The sequence below is a fragment of the Callorhinus ursinus genome, unplaced genomic scaffold (assembly GCF_003265705.2).
Source record: "Callorhinus ursinus isolate GAN/ISIS: 27379988/994484 unplaced genomic scaffold, GSC_fseal_2.0 scaffold15, whole genome shotgun sequence".
Classification (NCBI taxonomy): Eukaryota; Metazoa; Chordata; class Mammalia; order Carnivora; family Otariidae; genus Callorhinus; species Callorhinus ursinus.
The window spans coordinates 14,313,976-14,335,230 of NW_027397077.1; the positions used below are offsets into that span (position 1 = coordinate 14,313,976).

General features: G+C 42.8%; 1 protein-coding gene across 22 annotated transcripts in view; it reads left to right on the plus strand.

The window, feature by feature from the left end:
- Positions 1 to 21,255, plus strand: part of PXK (PX domain containing serine/threonine kinase like) — a 74,408-nt gene that overhangs the window by 15,648 nt on the left and 37,505 nt on the right. For 14 of the 22 annotated variants that reach the window (XM_025884680.2, XM_025884665.2, XM_025884681.2 and 11 more), the window contains exons 2-4: positions 7,910 to 7,960; positions 10,324 to 10,371; positions 19,033 to 19,219. In XM_025884680.2, the coding sequence (XP_025740465.1) occupies positions 7,910 to 7,960; positions 10,324 to 10,371; positions 19,033 to 19,219 (286 nt within the window). Of the gene's footprint in view, positions 1 to 3,329; positions 3,600 to 7,909; positions 7,961 to 10,323; positions 10,372 to 19,032; positions 19,220 to 21,255 lie in introns of those variants that run through there. The other 8 variants (XM_073901435.1, XM_073901446.1, XM_073901436.1 and 5 more) reach the window with 3 other exon arrangements.

The following is a 21,255-nucleotide window of genomic DNA, read 5'->3' on the forward strand; positions in this document are numbered from 1 at the left end:
GGAGAACTTTGCATAAAGGTGAAGCACACAGTTCTAGGATTCAGTTTAGATTCAATTGGCTTCACTCACCTGCCCGAATTTAGGATGAGATAGTGGTGATTCTTCATATGCCTTTTTTTTTTTTTAAAGATTTTATTTATTTATTAGAGAGAGAGCGTGCTGGTGCAAACAAATGGTGGGTGGGTGAGGGAGAGGGAGAAGCCAGTGGAGCAGGCAGCCCGATGCAAGGCTTGATCCCAGGACCTAGAGATCATGACCCCAGCTGAAGGCAGACACTTAACCGACTGAGCCACCCAGGCTCCCCCCTTCAAATGCCTTTTAAAACCCTAATGCTTTCATTGCTTTGGTGGCAGGTTTTGCACATTATTGGAGTGCACAGCAATGAGAATATAACATAGGTACATTTCAGCACTGAAAATCTGCAAATGAAACAATAAGTAATGAATATTTAGCAGAGTAAGGAGTAATCATTAATTCTAGGTGAAATATTAAGACTTATAAGCAGACAGGCAGGTTGCTGGTGAGCTAAGCAGAAGTCCTGCAACTGAGAATTTCCTCAGAGACCTTGTTGTCCTTCCGGATGATGTTGCCCACAACCCGTGAGGTGTGGCTCTTGTGCTGTGTGATACCAGGGGTTTGAATATTGAGTTTATAAATGGATGATAAATCAGGGCTAGGAAGATCCATGGAGCCTTTCTTTTTTTTTTAATTATTTTTTATTATTTAAGTAGAGTTGACATAGAACTCTGAGAGCATGAGAGGGGGGTGGAGGAGCAGAGATAGAGAGAGAAGCAGAATCCCTGCTGAGCAGGGAGCCTGATGCAGGGCTCGATCTCAGGACCCTGGGATCATGACCTGAGCCGAAGGCAGATGCTTAACTGACTGAGCCACCCAGGCACCCTGTGACCTATTTATTTCATAACTGGAAGTTTGTACATCTTTTTTTTTCTTTAAAGATAAGTGTACTCTTTTTTTTTTTTAAGATTTTATTTATTTATTTGACAGAGAGAGAGAGAGACACAGCGAGAGAGGGAACAGAAGCAGGGGCAGTGGGAGAGGGAGAAGCAGGCTTCCCCCCTGAGCAGGGAGCCCAATGTGGGGCTTGATCCCAAGACCCTGGGATCATGACCTGAGCCGAAGGCAGTCGCTTAACAACTGAGCCACCCAGGTGCCCCAAGTTTGTACATCTTAATCCCCTTCACCTATTTCACCCATGCCCCCACCCCCCATGGAGATTTTCTTGAGCATGCTGTTTGACTTTTCCTAGATGTAGGTACACATGAAAAAGCAACATGCTTCCTCCTTCCCAAAGGAGCAAGCAGTCAGTTAACAGATTCCTACCAATGAGTATTTGCTGCACTTCTACTACGGGCCTGACCTTGTGCTGGGTGCTGTTTGCAATACAAAGAAATATGTGATTCTAGCCCTTGAAGAACTTAATTCAGTTGGAAAGAGTCCCTCCTCTCCCCAGACATAGGTAGACATAGGACAGAAATAGCAGTGACATGATTAAACAGCTGACCTTGCCAGGTGTTGACTCTAGAACAGAGAAAGAGGGGAGTCAGTAAGGGATGTTTAGGATACACAGAGTCTGACTGAGGAGAGGAGGGTTTGAGGAGAAGGAAGGGTTAGAACACTTTGGTTGGGTGATAGCAGAACATGGAAGCTAGGCTAAGGAGTTGGGTTTTATTCTGTGGCCAGTGGGAGCCCTGGAAGGTTCCTGAGTAGGGAAATAGGATGATGTTGGATGTCCAGCAAGTTCACGCATGCTCAGCGTTCTTTGCAGGCCTTACTATGAAGGGAAAGTGCCAGGAGGAAGTGGGTTTGGGAATGAACCCAAGAGAGTGGTGTGGCTAGCCGGAGACCGGGCCTCCTACCCCAGAGCTACCACTTTCTACTAAGGCATTTGCCCTTTCAGAGACTCCTTGTCCCCAGCTGCAAAATGAGGGTAATGGTTCCCATCGGCAAGGAGGGGTGAGGGTGGGGATGGAGGAGGCTGTGAGGTTTGGTGGGTGCTTGGGTCATTTGTTTCCTTCCTCTCTTGAGAGGGTTTTTATTTTTACAGGGTAAAGCTGTTTCCTCTTTAAGAGGTTTAGAACCGTGGTTCTCACCCCTGGCTGCACATTAGAATCACCTGGGGAGCTTTTAGGACCTACTAATGCCTGTGTTTCAGCCAGACAAGTTAAATCAGAATCTCTAGGCGGGACGGTCAAACCATTAGTATCCTTTTTTTTTTTATTTTTTTTTTTAAGTTCTCTAGGTGATTATAGGATGCAGCAGGGTTGGGACCCTCTGCTTTAGAGGTGATGATGTGGGAACACGGACAGGTAAAATATCTCCAAACAGTTGCTCTCATCTCTCTGTACTTTGAGTCTCTGAGTAAATCTGATCTCTCTGCCAAAAGGGAAGGATGAAGAATTATGTGGGTTAATCTAGTTTGAAGGTTTGCTTAAGTTTTGGTTTTAGCTCCTTTAACACGTTTTTTCCCCCCAAAGTGATCTGTGTTTGTAGCCTCATTAATGTCATTTGGGGCCAGACAGATTCAAAATAAGTTTTCCTCCTTAGTTTTTCCTACAATTTCATCAAACCAAGGCATCTTTGAATATCAGCTGTTGTGCAGGGAAATCTTAAATACCTCTCTGAAAACTCAGGAAACAAAATGCCAGTGAGGATGCTTACTTGGAAAATGGCCTGTGTTGGAAGCATTAAGGAACAGTTGTGGAAATGACAACCCCAACCCCGCCCCCCTCCCCCCAGGATTGGAGTCAGTAGGTCAACATCATTAGAAATGAACCACCTGAGTTCCACCATCTAGTGAGGACTCTCATCTTTCAGGACTGCAGAAAGAGCTCAGAGCGCCCCAGGTCCCCGAGGGTTGCCAGTCATACCTGGCAGGTGGGAAGGTCTGGGGAATCAGGTACTTGGGTTGCACTTCCCACTCAGCTGCTTCCTAGTCGTGCCACCTTGGACAGCTCACTCAGTTTAGCTGAGCTGAGATCTACCCTCTAGGTTAATGTGAGCATTGAAAGAGAAGCATTGAGTAAAGGGCTTAGCAAAATTCCTGGCACAGGATCGGTGCTCACTTCTCTTTAACCTCACTTAAGTCAGAAATTCTGTGGTTCTGGGGCCTTTCCAGTTGGAAGAACTTCTGCGCCAGACCATACTGACTAGCCAAAACGCTAGGGCTTGACAGGGTGGCCACCCTGCCCCATCAAGATAAAGGGTGTGGTGGTGTGAGGAGGGGCAAGAAGAAGGCCCTTTGGGGAAGTGGCGGCAGATAGTGGGTTTTGGGGGCAGGTGTAGATCCGTGTGACTCAGGCTGCGCTACAGAGTTATTAGCTTTCCCTTTTTGCCTGACAGGCCTTGCTGGTTTGTCGTCTCTCTGATACACACTGCAGTTTCCATTGCACATCAGAGGTGGTGGGGCAGATGGGAATGGTTCCCTGGAGGATTCTGGGCTGCTGACTGCAGCTCAGGAGGAAGAGGCCTGACTTCAAATGTTGGGTTTCTGCTAGTCCCTGGGGCTTTAACAAGAGCTACCACCGGTTGCCAGCAATGGACAGCTGTGCTGTGTTTACTGTACAAACTGGAGATTTGAGGTAAACTATTTCCTTTTGGTCAAGTGGAAGGTGGTATTAAGCAAACTAAAAAAAATTCAAATGTTTTATAGTTAGGGATCAACTTGTCTTATTGAACTGGAATAAAAATATTTCTGAGCAGGGGTGCCTGTCTGGCTCAGTCGGTAGAGCAACTCTTGATCTTGGGGTTGTGAGTCTGAGCCCCATGTTGGGGGTAGAGTTTACTTAAAATATTTTTGAGTGACATCACCTTATATTCCCCAGTGTCTTTCTGTATCTGTTGCCAGATGGCAGATGGGACTTGGGGACCACAGGGAAGCCTTAATGGGTCCTAATGTGTTTTTACACAATGGGTGATGCTTTCAGGCACCCACTTAGTTACTCACTGGTAACTAAGCAAAGTCTAGGTGGACACAAGTGTGTTACAAGTGGTGTTGTATATGAGGTACCAGTGGGCTACAGCCAAGGGCAGATGATGACAGAGGTAACCCCCAACACCACCCTGTAACCCAGGCCTCCATGGACTGGGATGACTGGTTTATTGATGCACCTGAACCTGGGTTTCTCAACCTTGGCACTAATGACATTCGGTGCCAGGTAGTTCTTTGTTGGGGGGTGGGGGTGGGCTGTGCTGTGCATTGTAGGTGTTTAGCATCGTCCCTGACCTCTATCTACTGGATGCCAGTAGCACTCCCCCGCCCCTTGTGACAACCAAAGATGTCTCCAGACATTGCTAAATGTCATTTGGGTCAGAATCACCCTCTTTGGAAATCACTGGCCTAAATTTAAAGAATGTCTTGGCACAAACTTTAATGAGGATGTCATTTTGGCTATCACAGTCTGACATCATGACCCAGGTATTATCTTGCAGTTACTGCTTCCCTCTGCCAAATGCTTTTCCCAGTCATTATTGTGTGCCATTTTATAGACAAGGTTTTTTTTTTTAAGACAATATAATAATCATAATCAATAATAACCAACTTTATAGGGTATCAGTGAAGGGACTTCAGGAATACCTTGGCAAGACTATTAGCCTGATAGTGCTGGGATCCTGGAGTAGAGACAACTCTAGAGGCATATGGAAGACTAGAACACATAATGATTACTGTCAGTTGTGGGGAGGGGAGAAGAATAAAGGGTGAAGAGCATATATAAAGGAATACAATGAGAAGATGTTTGCCAATTGAATAGTGTAGACATAACCTATTCTGGCACAAATATACGTTCAGGAAGTTCTGAATTTTATTAAGTAAACTCTACCCTCAGTGTGGGTCTAAACTCACGACCCCGAGATCAAGAGTCACATGTTTATAGACAAGTTTTTAAAAAAAATCTAAATTGGGTGTCTACAGAAGGAAGGAATGGAGTCAGACTGTACTTTTCTTGTTCAAACTTACACCGCAGCATGAAAGAAGTACAGGGATTGGAACGTTATGGGTGCTTTAGTGGATGTTTACTACTGGCAGCAACGTCTTCGGAAAGCACAGTCCTGAACTTTAAACTCAACGTATGTAAAGCGAGACAGCCGTGTTTATTCAGTACCTACCAAGTGCCCAACACTGAACTGGAATTTTTGAAATTAATGTTATTCTTCTTATAAATCATAGTGAAATAATAGATGCTAGAAGTGATTTTTGAGAATTAACATTTTCCCTCAATTTTAGGCATCAAAAAAGCTTGTCGATGTGTAGTTGTTTGAAGTACTCAATTATATGTACTAATTTCAGCTTGCCTCTAAGAATGTAACAGCCCAGAAAATTTGCCAGTAAGACAACCCTGGAAAAAAGAAAATTTCCAACCTAAAGGATTGATCCCCCAAATTTAAGAATGTCAGAGGTTTTTAGCATTTTATCTGTATGTATTCAGAAATAATTGCATTAGCATATTGCTTAAGAGATTTACCATACTACACAAATCAGTCTTAAAATATTTATTTTATAACCCCATATGAACCCAACTAAGCATAGCGCCAGGTACTCAGTTGATTCACTCATAATTGAGTGGATATTGTTGAATTACCATCCTTAACATATTCCTAAGGAGGCGGGAACTCCTGCTATGAGAACTTTATCAACTTTTCTTAAATAAACAGAATGGAAATGAATGATAGTGCACTAAGATCTATTTTAAAATCCAGTCTCCAGGTTAACAATGCTTATTTGGCTTTGTTTTCTAAATCCCCTATTTAAATGAGAATTCAGTAGAAAGGATTTGTTGAATACTGTGTTGGTAAGCATTTGTTGAGTAGTGACTGTTGGTAATGCCTAAATCATACCACCCAAAGATACTAAAACAATTCTGAGCATTTGAGGAAAGAATGTCAACATTCTTATATGATTTAATCTATACCTTCATCATGACTCCCTGTATATATAGACAGAAGGCTGGACTAGGTCTGGGTTTCCTGCTTACCTGTTAGTAAGAATTACCTGGGGAGGCTGTTAACACATCTAATTCCTAGGGTTCTATCCTAGAGATTCTGATTCAGCGTATCTGGTACAAAGCCTGAGAATGTGTATTTTTAATACCCTCTCCTCTCCCTCCTCCTTAGGAACAGAGAGATGTTAATGATCAGGCAGGTGGGGGGGAGTCTCTGGATTTGGTTTCTCTGGAAAATGCCATCACTGCCTCTCTATTCTACCCTTTCACTTGCTTTCTTAATCATGGCCTTCTCTAGCTGATGATGCATCATAGAATGCAAACTCTGAACACTGAAAATCGTGGATCTTAAATCTTCTGATTGCTACCACACCTTGTTTTGAATGCCTAAGTTCAGATTTTTTATTTTAGGTAATTATAGATTTACATGCAGTTGTAGGAAATAATGCAGAGAGATCCCATAGGTCCATTACCCAGTTTGTTTCAATGGTACTGTCTTGTAAAACTGTAGTTCCGTAGCACAACCAGTACATTGACATTGATACAGTCAAGATACAGAACATTCCCATCAATCCAAGCATCCCTCAGGCTGGGGTGGATGGCTGATGCACTACGGAAATTTATTTTCCACAGTTCCAGATGATGAGAGTCCGAGATCAGGGTGCCAGCATGGTTGCCTTCTGGGGAGGGTCCTCTTCCTGGTTCATAGCTGGTACCTTCTCAGAGTATCTTCGTGGTGGAAGGGGCAAGGGATCCTTCTGGGGCCTCCTTTATTTGGCAGTAATCCCATTCATGAGAGTTCATTCCCATGACCTAAGAACTTCCCACAGGTCCTACTTCCTAATACCATCATCTTTGGGTATTAGTATTCCACATGAATTTTGGGGGGACACAAACATTCAAAGCATAGCACCTCACTTTGCCATTCTATAGCCACACCTGCTTCCCCCCACACCCTCCTAATCCAGCCTTAACTCTTACAACCACTAATTTGTTCTCCATAGCTATCATTTTGTCATTTCATGAATGTCGTATAAATGGAGTCAAGTAGTTTATAATCTTTTGGGATTGGCTTTTTCACTCAGCATAACTCTGGAGATTCATCCTAGTTGTTGTGTGAACCAGTAGTTTATTCCTTTTTGTTTCTGAGTGTTGTTCCATGATATGGATGTAGCAAAGTTTAACCATTCACCTGTTTATGGACATCTGGCTTGTTTCTAATTTTGGACTGTTACTAATAAAGCTGCTATGAGTTCGTGTACAAGTTTTGTGTGAACATAAATGCTCATTTCTCTGGGGTAATGCCCAGGAGTACAATTGCTGGGTCATATGATAGCTGCATGTTTAATCTCTTAAGAAACTGTTAAGTTGTATTCCAGAGTGACTGTACCATTTTACATTCCCACTGGCAATATATGTGTGATCCAGTTTCTCTGTATCCTAGCCAGCATTTGGTATTATTTTTTGTTTGTTTTAGTCATTGTGGTAGGTGTATAGTACTCTCTCATTGTGGTCGTCTTTTTTTTTATATAAAGATTTTATTTATTTGTTTGAGAGAGAGAGATAGAGAGCACAAGATGGGGGAGGGTCAGAAGGAGAAGCAGACTCCCCACTGAGCAGGGAGCCCGATGCGGGACTCGATCCAGAGACTCCAGGATCATGACCTGAGCCGAAGGCAGTCGCTTAGAAATGGGTTTGCCCATTTCTTCTTTCAGTTCCATCAGTTTTTGCCTCTCATATTTTACAGCTCTGGTGTTTGGTATATACACATTTAAGATTGCTTTGTCTTGCTGGTAGATTACTGTTTTATCTCGATGTAATATCCTCTGTCTCTAGTACTTTTCTTTGCTCTGAAGTCTACTTTATCTGATATTTTCACTTAGTTTTGATTCTCTGATTTGGGTGTCTTATAACTGAGGCTCTCCCCCCCCCCCCCCCCCCGTCTTTTTTAGGAGTACATCATTCGGGTGCAAAGAGGAATTTCTGTAGAAAACAGTTGGCAGGTAAGCTTTTTTTTTTTTTTTTTTTGGTCCCTAGAAAAATGTTTAAGTGTTTATAAATAAAAGTCTGACTCGGGGCAGCCAAAAATGTGGAAAAACCAAAACATGCATAAATATGAATCCTGTTTCTTTTAGAGATAAACTTTCAGCCTTAAGATATTTATTTCCAGGGGCGCCTGGGTGGCTCAGTCGTTAGGCTTCTGCCTTCCGCTCGGGATCAAGCCCCACATTGGGCTCCCTGCTCCGTGGGAAGCCTGCTTCTCCCTCTCCCACTCCCCCTGCTTGTGTTCCCTCTCTCGCTGTGTCTCTGTCAAATAAATAAATAAAATCTTTAAAAAAAATTTAAGAAAAAAAAAGATATTTATTTCCAAAGGCTTTTCTGTTCCCATTTGTTTGGTTTAATTTGTGTATGATGTTACCACAGAGAGTATCTAGGAATTTGTTCTCTAGTTTGACCCAGAGTAGGATAGATAGATAGTAGGCAGATTACTTGTTTTGTTCTTAGCAATTCACACCTCCTCCCCTGAAGCCATGGTGTAGGTGGGGCCGGTTAGAGTTAAGTCCATAGGGAGGAAAGACTAGACAGGACCCTGGACATTGCACAGCTCACACCTGATGCATTTCATGGACTCCCAGTCCACTCATGGGCAAAACGCTACTGCCAGGTCCCCCGCTGACTGTAGGTGAGGGTCACCTCATGACCCTAGGGTCTGCACTCCTCAGAGAGAAAAAACTTCCTACTCGGATCCAGAGGTCCTTCCAAAGTCAGTTGACTTTGCAGAGGGTGGCTGACTTCTCTCTAGGGGCCATTTCTTTTTCTTTCTTTCTTTCTTTCTTCTCTTCTCTTCTCTTTTCTTTTCTTTCTTGATTTTATTTATTTATTTGACAGAGAGAGACACAGCGAGAGAGGGAACACAAGCAGGGGGAGTGGGAGAGGGAGAAGCAGGCTTCCCGTGGAGCAGGGAGCCCGATGCGGGGCTCGATCCCAGGACCCTGGGACCATGATCTGAGCTGAAGGCAGACGCTTAACAACTGAGCCGCCCAGGGCCATTTCTCTCTTGCTTTCGTAATTATAATTACCCTCCTCGTCTCCACTACAAAACATCTCACCTTGTCCTTCAGGCCTGAATCTTACCTCTCACCCTAAGCAGTCTTGGACCACAGTGGTCCACACTTGGTCTTTTCTTTGCCCCAAATTTCAAACTGTTTTTTGTGTGAATGGTTACACTATTTAACATCTATTGAGCATTTGTTGTCAGGCGCTGGTTCAGGCACATTAATTAATTCACTTAACCCTTTAAAAACAGTTCTGCGTGATTGCAGCTCCCCGTTTTACATTCAAGGGGTTAGTAACGAGGCCATGGTCACACTGAAATCAATGACAGAACAGGGTTGGAATCTGTGTATTCTCTGTGATTAGCCGCTGTGCTGCCTTTTGCTCCTTTGCACTTAGGAGGGATGGCCTTCTGTTTAACTCTTGCATGTGTAGTTGACAAGCAGGGCAATAGCATTGTCCTACCAGAGAAATCAATCCTTGGTTTAGGATTTTCCAGATACAGTGCATTAGAATCCCCGGGATACTTCACAAAAAAGTGGACTCTTGGGCCCCACTGTGTGCCTATTGTAGGAGATCCTCTGAGGGCAGAGTCCTAGAAGATTGGTAGGTAATTCTGCTCACTAACATTTGAGAGTCATTAAAGGTTCAAGTCAACCATTCCAAATCAAAATAATTTCCTTGCCCAGAGCCTGAAGAGCTAGTGGAATTTGACTCTGGCCTAATCAGTAGCATCAGCCTAACTAAGAAAGGATGTATAGACAATGGGAAGTGGACTGTCTGCCAAGAGGGGAAACATGGGGTATCCGGGAGAGGTGTGGCCTCTTTGCCTGCAGGTACAGTCCTGTCTCTATAATGGTGGGCTCTCAACCAAGGGAAATTTTATCCAGGACAAGGATGAAAGGGCCTCAAAGTGCTTTGTCCACTTTTTTTACTTTGATTTCATGTTCAGTAAAACTTTTTTTTTTTTTTTGAGGGGGTAAATCATTAATTCATCTTTCCAGGTGCCTGGTTAATGAGAAAGATATTTAAAGGGCTATTCATCCTAAAAACAAATACATCATCATTCTCTCTTTCCTATTGGTATCTTGTGTATTTGACTGGCGTTAACCAGTTTCCCATGGCCCAGCCAACTCTGAGCACTGCTAGGTCTGTTTTCTGGGCCTGTCCAGTTAAGCAAGTTAAGCACCAGATAAAAGCCCTACTACCCTTAGTTCAAGTGCCTCGGCCCTAGAATGCCAATAAATATTAAATAAGGAAATGAAAAGAGATGGTCTTTGCCGAATGAAAACACCACTGTCTTGTCTTACAGATCGTTAGGAGATACAGTGACTTTGATTTGCTGAACAACAGCTTGCAGGTAAATATTCGAAAACACTAATGACACATGGTCATTGTGTGGGGTGTCCTAGAAACTGGTTGGAAATGGCAATATCAGGAACGAAAAATTAGCAAATTTTCCTGGTGGAGGAGATAGACTTATATGTTATACAGATAATGTGTGGCTCTAAAAATAAACTTTTGGGAACAAACATGTAATTTATAATAGTCACCTGGCAAGTGAGTACCTGTGTGCGAGACTGCATCCTAACCACAGTCCCTTGCACAGATGAGGAATGACTAGCTGGATTGTTGGAGTCATTCACTTAGAGCTGGGACTGTCTCAGACTCTCACCACTGCATAGTCAGCATTGCAGATCAATACTCAGCAGTAACTAGAGACAGCTTTTTTCACTGTAACTTTTTTCTCTTAAATACCTATTTCTAAATCCCTTTGATTTAAATGTTCCTAACTTGGCAGCCATTATGGAAAGAGGGATGAGCTGCAGTCTGTTTTTGGAAAGAGCTGTGCTGGTCATGATGGAAGGGTCCTAGAGGGGCTTTAGCACCATAGTAAGTACTGGCAGTAGCACCCATGTATCCATTTAGCAGATTGGTTACTGCAGACCATTGGGCTTGGGTCACATCTCAGACTTGAATGGTAACATAAACCCTGAGCCGCAGCGCTTGGTTTATGACCAGTCCAGCCGGGAGGTGAAGCACTGCTCCCCATTCATTGGTGAGCTAGCCATCACTGATTACCTATTCTGAGTGACCTCTGGTCCTGTCCCCAAAGGTCAGGAGGACTGCTGGCTGAGAGCGAGCAACATGCTTCCTTTCCTTCAGAAGACCACAGTTATTGATCAGGCTTTGGAAAACAGCAAATGTAGAGTCCAAACTGTAACATTATTTACAACCCTGCGGAAAACATGAATGCCTAACTTGTTCTCTGATAGAATTGGCCTGAGTGTCTGCAGACCTTTATGTAACTGACAGATGGTCGTGCATTTGACAAATGTTGTCTTTCTAAATTTTAATTATAGTATGACCGATTTAAATCTCCAGATAAAATATTGGCAGAGATCACATTCTCCTCATTGATGAGTTTAATTGGTTTCATGTATGGATTTTTATGGTATATTCTTTCCACTTAGACAAAAGCCGGGTCTGTGATGACATTGTGGATAAGGCACCAATGTATAGTTTATTCCAGCAGGGGCTTTTCTCCACAAGTCTCTCCCAGCATTCCCAGGCAGCATTTCCACAATGGCATGAGCATTTGGGAGTTAACATTGAGCCTACTGTGTGTTTTCATGTTGATGCACAAGTGAACCTTTGCTCAGTGGTCTTCGTACAGTGTCATTCAGCCAGGACTGAGTAAGACTCATGGGAGGAAGGTTTCTGAAATTGGAATTGTCTAGGCCCAGACCCCACGAATGGGTGGGGGATAGTGGAGAGGGTTTTATCTCTTGTTTGTTCTTTTTTTTTTTTTTTTTAAAGGTTTTGTTTATTTATTTGACAGAGAGACAAAGTGAGAGAGGGAACACAAGCAGGGGCAGTGGGAGAGGGAGAAGCAGGCTTCCCGCGGAGCAGGGAGCCCTATGTAGGGCTCGATCCCAGGACCCTGGAACCATGACCTGAGCCGAAGGCAGACGCTTAACAACTGAGCCACCCAGGCGCCCTATCTCTTGTTTGTTCTTGCTTAGGGGATGTAAGGTTGAATCTCTATGACTATTCAGTTATGGCCTTTTTAATATAATAGAATTTTATTTTTGCTTCAGTGTAATTTTCCCTTTTAAAATAGGCACTTTCAGTGTGCATTTTATTTCAAATGCAAATATCCACGTGTATTGATGTTGGCTTATGCTGGGCAGGATATGGCCAGACATCATTTCAGTGGGAGGTTTTTCTAGATCCAAGTAAACAAACAGAAGAAAGTACATACAGCTTTTTGGCAAGAAAATAATTTCAAAACAACCTCCATAAAACAGACCAAAAAGACTCTAAAAACCACAGAATAAAACTGTGACCATGATTTTTAGTGTCTGATTACCCTTTCTGATGGATAGATGAGTTCCTACTGAAGAAAGAGAAACATAATACATATGCAGAGTTGTCTGACTCCAATAGGAAAGATGCCAAACTGAGAGAAAAAAAAAAGCAGGATGTAAAATTATACATGCAGTATAATATAATTACATGAAATGTTTAGAAAAAAAGATTGGAGGGAAATATGCCAAGCTGTTAACAATGGTGATCCCCAGGTGGCAGGATCATGGGTTTTATGTTTTTTTTTTTTCTGGCTCTTTATACTGTTTTGTACTTTCCAAGTTCTCTATAAACAAGCAGATATAAGCTAAATAAGCAAAGAAATAGAAAAAGAAAGGTGCATTTTCATAACTTTCTATAATGAGCATATTTTGTGGTAAAGAAGAACCACTATCTTATTTTAAAGATTTATTTATTTATTTTAGAGAGAGGGTGCATGTGAACGGGGGGAGGGGTAGAGAGAGGGGGACAGGCAGACTCCCTACTGAGTGGGGACCCCTCAGGCAGGGCTTGGTCCCACCACCCTGAGATCATGATCTGAGCAGAAACTAAGAGTCAGCTCCCCAGCCGACTGAGCCACCCAGGTGTCCCGAATCACTACCTTATTTTAAAGGCAACATCAAATCAGTAACCATCTCGGGAGACCACATACAACAAAACAAAAGAAAGGCATAGGAACTGAAATGGTGGGGACTGAGCCAGGAACGCTCAGATTGGGAAGGAGCCCAGACTCTGCCCCTTACAGCAGGGAGAACTTGGGTCATTTCTTTTCCCTCTCCATCCCCCCTTTCCCCATCTGAAACAAGGGGTTGAACTAGATGACTTCTCAGGTCTGTTGTAGCATGGATGCTTTGTGATTTGAATTTTATTGCCCACTGTTGACCTAGGAGAGACTCTACTGTTACGTAGAGATTGGCACAAATTGAGGGTCTGTTGAGAGCTCAGAACTCCCTAGAATACTCACTGGAATATGGTTGAAGGCCATTTGCAGACCACTGAGATCTGATCATGAAAATGAAAGATGGAACAGATTCAGCATTTGTTGGTTCCTCCTCCAGACAGAACTAGTTTTCTTGAAATTGCGATATAGTTTATCATATAATTTAATTTAGAGGCTGCTATAGCAGCTCGGATTATGGGCTCTAGACCTCACTTTGGAGATTATTTCCCCTTCACCTTCTCATTCTGTAGGTGTTATGAATGGGTCTTTGGGGCTTCTCCACTGGCTTTCTTGTTCTCTTCCTCATATACAAGGAACTCAAGGGAATCCGTAGGGTGTGTTAAAGAGGAAAGCTCTTGAAAATGGGATGGTGAGGTGCCATGGCTTGAAGCCGTCGATGTGTAGGTGTCTAGGAAATCATTGTGGAGAGACTTGATTGCTCTGTGCTAATATTCTCTTTCCCTCCCTCTTAATGAGTCATTGGACTTCTAAATTTTTATATTCTATAATTGGCAAACATTTTAGAAATTCTGGGAGAAAGCTGAAAGAAAAAGTGTCTCTTGAATGCTAATCTTTTTTTTATTTTTTAAGATTTTATTTATTTATTTGACAGAGAGAGAGACAGCAAGAGAGGGAACACAAACGGGGGAGTGGGAGAGGGAGAAGCAGGCTTCCCGCCGAGCAAGGAGCCTGATGTGGGACTTGATCCCAGGACCCTGGGATCATGACCTGAGCCAAAGGCAGGTGCTTAATGACTGAGCCACCCAGGCACCCGAATGCTAATCTTTTTTAAAAGGCAAGATTTTTTAAAATAACACACATATTACATACTAGTAATACTTGGAGAAGTATTTACTGTGAGATCTTAAGGCAGAGCAGTAAACAACCTCCAGTCTGTCTAGTGGACTGGCATAGCAAAGAATCTATAATTGCAGCTGTTGGTAAAGAACACTTTGTTTCACCTGATGATTTGGAAGAGCTGCTGGGATGTCTGGCAGATCAATACATTTTCCTAAAGTGAAATGAAGCTTGAACAAATAGATTGGTGGAAGCTTGGAGGCCACAAAGTTCAAAACAAATACCTTATCAAACTCATTTTCATATCCTCACCATGAATGAAAATAGCTCTGTTGGGGTTTGAATCCGATGATGTAGATGTGACTCCATTCTGAGTCATGGGGGATTCATCTGGGTCAGGTGTCAGGCAGGTAGTGCAGGCAAATGGGCTGATATTGGTACATGGTAATTTTACATATATATTTTTAATATTTTATTTATTTTAGAGAGAAAGATAGCTTGGGGAGGAGGGACAAAGAGAGAGGGAAAGAGAATCTCAAGCAGACTCTGCACTGAGCAGAGTCTGATGCAGAGCTCGATCACAGGACCCTGAGATCACGACCTGAGCCAATACCAAGAATTGGACCCTTTTATTTAAGATTTTATTTATTTATTTGAGAGAGATTGAGCACAAGGGGAAGGGAAGGGAAAGAGGCAGAGGAAGAGGGACAAGCAGATTCCCCGCTAAACAGGGAGCCCGATTCAGGGCCTGATCCCGGACCCTGAGATCATGACTTGAGCTGAAGTCAGATGCTTAACTGACTGAGCCATCCAGGCACTCCAATAAAATAATTTTTTTAAAAGAAATATCAGTTGTGGGGGCGCCTGGGTGGCTCAGTCGTTTGGCGTCTGCCTTCGGCTCAGGTCATGATCCCAGAGTCCTGGGATCGAGCCCCGCATCGGGCTCCCTGCTCAGCCAGGAGCCTGCTTCTCCCTCTCCCACTCCCCCTGCTTGTGCTCCCTCTCTAACTGTCTCTCTCTCTCTGTCAAATAAATAAATAAAATATTAAAAAAAAAAGAAATATCAGTTGTGTTTTTACTAGTACCTTTGATTACTGTATATTACTCAATGCTCTGGAACAAAAATAATAATAATAATAAAGTGACTCACTTGGATGTGTATTAGCTAAGTGATGTGCTTTCTTCCTAAGTATGCTTTTTATTTAAATAAAGAAACTGCTATTAGGTAAAGCCTAATTGTGTAATAATGAGGAAAATGACCTGTAATTTATGTGTCTTATCTAGCAGTGAATTCTGCCATGATAGAAAATTCATTCTAAGTATGCTCCCACACATTTTCATAATTATGTTGGAGAAATAGGCAATTTAGGATTGTAAGCCAACCTTTTCATCTTGTCCAATGTTGAGTTCAAGGTCTTCACTGTTGTTTGAAAAATACAGAGTGGAACAGGCTAAGTTAGGTTTGCCCACATGGGTGGTTTAGATTACATCCTTTCCTGAATTAAAGATGCCCTTCTCTTAAGACCTTCCCCTCCATCAATATGCATGTCACTTGGGCTGTTCTAATCTAAGCACAAGTGTAGAATACAACTGCTCTTTGAAAGTGATTTTGCTCATTAAATTAAGATACCAGTCTGATGCTTTTTTTTAAAAGATTTTATTTACTTATTTGACAGAGAGAGACACAGTGAGAGAGGGAACACAAGCAGGGAGAGTGGGGGAGGGAGAAGCAGGCTCCCCGCTGAGCAGGGACCCTGATGCGGAGCTCCATCCCAGGACCCTGGGATCGTGACCTGAGCCGAAGGCAGACGCTCAACCGACTGAGCCACCCAGGCGCCCCTGATGCTTTTTTTTTTACGATTTTGTCAGAGAGCAAGCGAGCGCACACAAGCAGGGGGAGCAGCAGGTAGAGGGAGAAGCAGATTCCCCCCTGAGCAAGGAGCCCGATGTGGGACTCGATCCCAGGACCCTGGGATCATGACCTGAGCTGAAGGCAGACACTTAATGACTGAGCCACCCAGGTGTCCCTGATGCTTTGTTTTCTAAGTTTAAAAAATAGACTCACAAAGTTTTAAGTGATCTGGAAAATGATAGGTTGAGCACCTACATTTACTTTTCCTTTCTCCTGAAGCCACTCTAAAACAACAGTAAGTTGATCTTACACACATACACACACACACCCTCACCCTCAAGGGTAAGTAGAATAGGAAAAGATAAAATCACAACAAAACATTTGAAGCTGCAAATCCAGTGGATGAGAGTTAACCAATTAAGGAGATATAGGAAAGCAGAATTCTGAGCTGGGAGGGGGGGTTGGATAACCCCACTGGGTCCCATTTTATACCATAGAACCTCCAAAAGGTTTAGCTCAAGGTGCTGCCTCCAGTGTGGGGCAAGGTTGAGCTGAAATCAGGAGTTGAGAGTACGTTTAAGAAGCAGTCAGATCCCCAGATCTTCCCCCATCTAGCAAGTTATGCCTGCCCTTCTCCCTCTAGCAGAGAATTGGAAGTTTATTCTCTGGAGAGGGGAGAATAGTCTTTGGATTGGGGAATGCAGGAATCACATAATTCATGTGAGCACTGCCTCTCGCCCCCACCTTTGCCCCCTTCTGCAAACCTTCTTTCTTTCAGCTCCCAGAGTATTGGTAGTCAGACCTATACCCTCCAGGTAGGGTATTGGAAGATTTGGGGGAAGGGGAATTTGCCCAGCCTAAGAAGAAAGAGCTAAAGATACTGAGATCACAGGTTTTCCCAATGAAACAGTTGAGTCAAGTCCTGTGCTAAAACCCATAACAGATAAGCCTCAGCCACTCACCGAGTGCTTCTAAGTCAGCTTTTGTTGTCATGCTCTTTAGTATGAGCAGACAGCCCAGGATCACCAGATTCCTAAGGAACACTTTTTTTTTTTTTTAAGATTTATTTATTTATTATTTGAGAGAGAGCAAGCACGAGTGGGCGGAGGGAGAGGGAGAGGGACAGGCAGACTCCCCGCTGAGCAGGGAACCCAACTCGGGACTGGATCCCAGGACCCTGAGATCATGACCTGAGCCAAAGGCAGATGCTAACGAACTGAGCCACTCAGACGCCCCCCCTTCCCAAGGAACACTTTTAACATAAAAGATAACAATGAAAACAAACAGGAAAAAATAAAAATAAAAAGAACCTTCAGGAAGCAGAATATATGCAGTAAGAGGAACATTTCAGGCTCTTCAGAAAGATTATCTTTTATGATCTCAGAGAGATAAGAAATTGTGTTACATTCAGGATGCTATTAAAGAAAAGAAAAAATAGTAGTAGAAATGAGAACTCTTTAGAAGAGCTGAATGATAAAGGAACTATCCCAGAAAATTTTTTCGGTAGGAAAAAATATTGTTTAACAAAGGTGGAAAGTAGGAGAGAAAAGATGAGAATAGAGGACCAGTCCAGAAGGCCCAACACTGGAATAAGAGGAAAGAAAGCAAAGGGCACAGAGGGGAAGAAATAACGACCTAATACAAGAAAATACCAAAGAACATAAGGATGTTCATCTCCAGATAGAAAGGGCTGGGTACTCTGCACAGAGGGTAAAAATAGACCTGCAGAGAGGCACATGGATTTCACAAACTGGGGTCAAGGAGAAGATCCTAGAAGCTTCCAGGGAGGGAAACAAAACAAAAACGGAAGCAAGAATCTGCTAACAGCAGCACCGGAAGCTAGAAGACAATAAAGTAGTTCTTAAAAATTGTGAAGAACAAATATTTCCAACTTAGAATTCCACATCAAGGGGCGCCTGGGTGGCTCAGTCGTTAAGCGTCTGCTTTCGGCTCAGGTCATGATCCTGGGGTCCCGGGATGGAGCCCCGCATCGGGCTCCCTGCTCTGCGGGAAGCCTGCTTCTCCCACTCCCCCTGCTTGTGTTCCCTCTCTTGCTGTCTCTCTCTCTGTCAAATAAATAAATAAAAAAATTCCACATCAAGATTCTCTATCACTTAAGTGTGAGGATAGAATAAAGACATTTACACATGCACCTTTTCAAAAAACTGACGTCCCTCCCTGGCTCCCTTTTTAGGAAGCTGACGGAGGGTATCCCCACCAAAAATCAGGGATTCTTCTACAAAAAAGGAAGATATGGATCTAGAAATGGGGTTCAGCGGGAGAAAGGAAAAAACGTCCCTAGTGTGATGTCCCAGAATGCCAGCCCAGCAAGTGTAGGGACCACCAGTGCTGCTTGGAGCAGGCACTCCTCAAGAAGACGAAATTGATGCATCTTTCTATCTGAATATGTTGAGAAAATGCTTAGATGGAAAGTTTGGAGTTGAATAGAAAACTAAAACAAACAAACCAAAAAGACCAGCTGATAAAAAAAGGAATTGTAAGCATGGCTTTCTGGCTCAGTGGTGCAGATCACCTAATGTAAACAGGAATATTGCACTAAATAAAATTATAGCTATATTTGAGGGATTAGGAATAAGTTGCATGTGGGCTGAGATCAGGATTGTGAAAGAAAACTTAATCCATAACGGGAAATTAATAGATTAATACCTAAAAATGAAAATCAATTCATAATGAACCCTGTGCTAAAAAGATCGACTGAGAAAATTTGATGTGGCTGTCTCTGGGGAGTGGATAATGGCTAGGTCACCTGTTGGCAGAGGTGGTTGCGGGGGAGTGTCATGGGACTGCTAATAATAAAAAGACTATTTGACTCGCAATTATGTTCATATATAAGTTTGATAGAAAAACTTTAAAAAAAATTAAGTTTTAAAGTTGCTATGCTTAATATAGCATTTTACCAATTCTCAGTTGCAGTTTTTCACATTTTTATCATGGCACTGAAATCAGGGTGCATCTTAATGAAATGTGGTGGCTCAGGATTCTGATACTACATCTTATGTGGAGATGACAGGAGTGTAATACTTTTTCTCTTTTAATTAAAGATTGCAGGCCTCAGTCTACCTCTTCCTCCCAAAAAATTGATTGGTAACATGGATCGTGAATTCATAGCTGAGAGGCAGAAAGGTCTTCAGAACTATCTCAACGTTATCACCACAAATCATATCTTGTCTAATTGTGAGCTGGTTAAGAAGTTTTTAGACCCAAACAACTATTCTGCAAACTACACTGGTAAGCAAAGGGATCTCTGAGCTACGGTTGCATGACCATAGAGGCACTGTTCTTTGCTGGAGACAACATGTAGGAGGAATTATTTCCAGACGGGGCCATATGTACATTTGTTATAGGGCATTACTTGCTTATTAGTACTATACCCGATTGTAATTTACTGTAGGAGTATAAGAAAAAAATAATTACTTCTAAAATGTGATGTTTGCACAGAAGAATATGAAAGAGAAGTTATTGGGTCTTGTACTTACAGTCTTGTCTTTATTATTGTCCCTGACAGAAAAGAAAGTAAGTAATCCACCATAATCTGTACCATAATCTCAATTTGATTTTTATATGGATCTCTTTTTGTATTTACAACATATAGTATGTCTGGTTTTTCAGGGAATTACTTTATACTGAGAGTGTTTCAAAAGGGTCCTTTCTGTGTCTTCCCAGTTGCTCCCAGAGACCCACTCAAGGCAAAGCCTGAGGAGGAGCTAGTTGTCTTCCAAACATTCCCTGGATCAGTCAGGAGACCGAGGTGGAAAGGGTGCCAGTTACACACAAAGCTATCGTCAATAACCTAAGCCTGTTGTCTGCAGAATGAGTGATTAACTATTCAGTATTCTGGGGTGGCTTTGAGGAGACCAATGGAAACCATTGTAGAACTGAACCAGTGACTAGAATTCAACTGATTTGTTAAAGCTGAGCCATGCTTAGAGTCTTAGTGGAACTCTGGGTATTTTTAATAAGCTGATTTCCTTGCTAAGAGAATAGATTGTGTACATGTTACATTTCAGGTCCTCAAAACACTGCTTTTGAAGTAATTAGAGGGAGGCACTTTTATTCCTGTTTCAGAGAGAGGGAAATACGGGACTGCTTGTCAGGTACCAAATTTTTCTGCATAATAGACTCACCCAGGGAGCTTTAAAAAATCCTGATGCCCAGGTACTCATGCCAATTAAATGAAAATCTCTACGGGGGTGGGGGGAGGCTCCTAGTTTGTAAAGCTCCCCGAAAGATTCCAGTATGCAGCCAGAGTTTGAAAACCACAGCCCTTGGACCTTGCTCCTCACATCACAGTGTGGTCCTCTGACCCATAGCATTCGCATCACTGGGAGCTTGTCAAAAATGCCGAATTCAGGCCCCATCCCAAACCTATGGATCAGGATCTGAGTTTAATAAAGTCCCCAGGTGATTTGCATGTGCATTACAGTCTGAGAAGCCTTGCAATAGAATGTACCTCCCATCTTCTAGTGGAAGTACCTGCAGAGGTAAGAAAAATGGCTTTCTAGAATGCAACCAAATGAAGGAAAGTTTAGTTCAAACACATTTACTCTAAGTGATGAAATCGAGCGTTAAGTTATTACAAGGCTTTCATTCTTCCACCAGTTGGTTTTTGGTTCATCTAGGAGAAAAGGCATCACAGGACAGGGGCTCCCAGGACAGCTTAACTTCTTCCAGAGTAATCTCTCTCATGGCTTTCAGTCACTCTGCTTCACCTACATTGTTCCCCACATTGTCAGATGGTGAGCCGTCTATACTGACTGTTATCAAATCAGCCCTAACCTAGCCCTGTTCATTGGTTTGTCTCTGTATTTCCCAAGAGTGTGTGCGAATGTGTTCCCGAGGGCAAGCCTCAAGGTGTAGTGCACACAGGATGATGCTGTTCGTTCTGTAGACCTTCACTGTCAGCTATGCCTATGCCACCCAGCTATGCTGGGTGCAGGCCTGGTGGTGGGGGTGCAGGGGCAAGGAAGGTGTGCTCCCTGCTTGCAGGGAACTTGTGCCATGAATACATTGAGTTATGTGGGGTCAGAGCTAGAAGAGATTTTGGAGCAGGCATATCCAGACTAGCCCTTTCATTTTATAGATGAGACATCGCCTGAGAAGAAAGACCTTACCTAGGGTTGCACATTTGTTAGACTGTAGAAGTGTACAACATCTGCGTGTTTTTCAATTAAAATGCTGCTTTGCCCCTGAAAGATTATCTGATTCCTATATTTCCTTCTACTGTACCCCCTCACATGCTGCTATTGTTCTTGATCTTTCTTCCC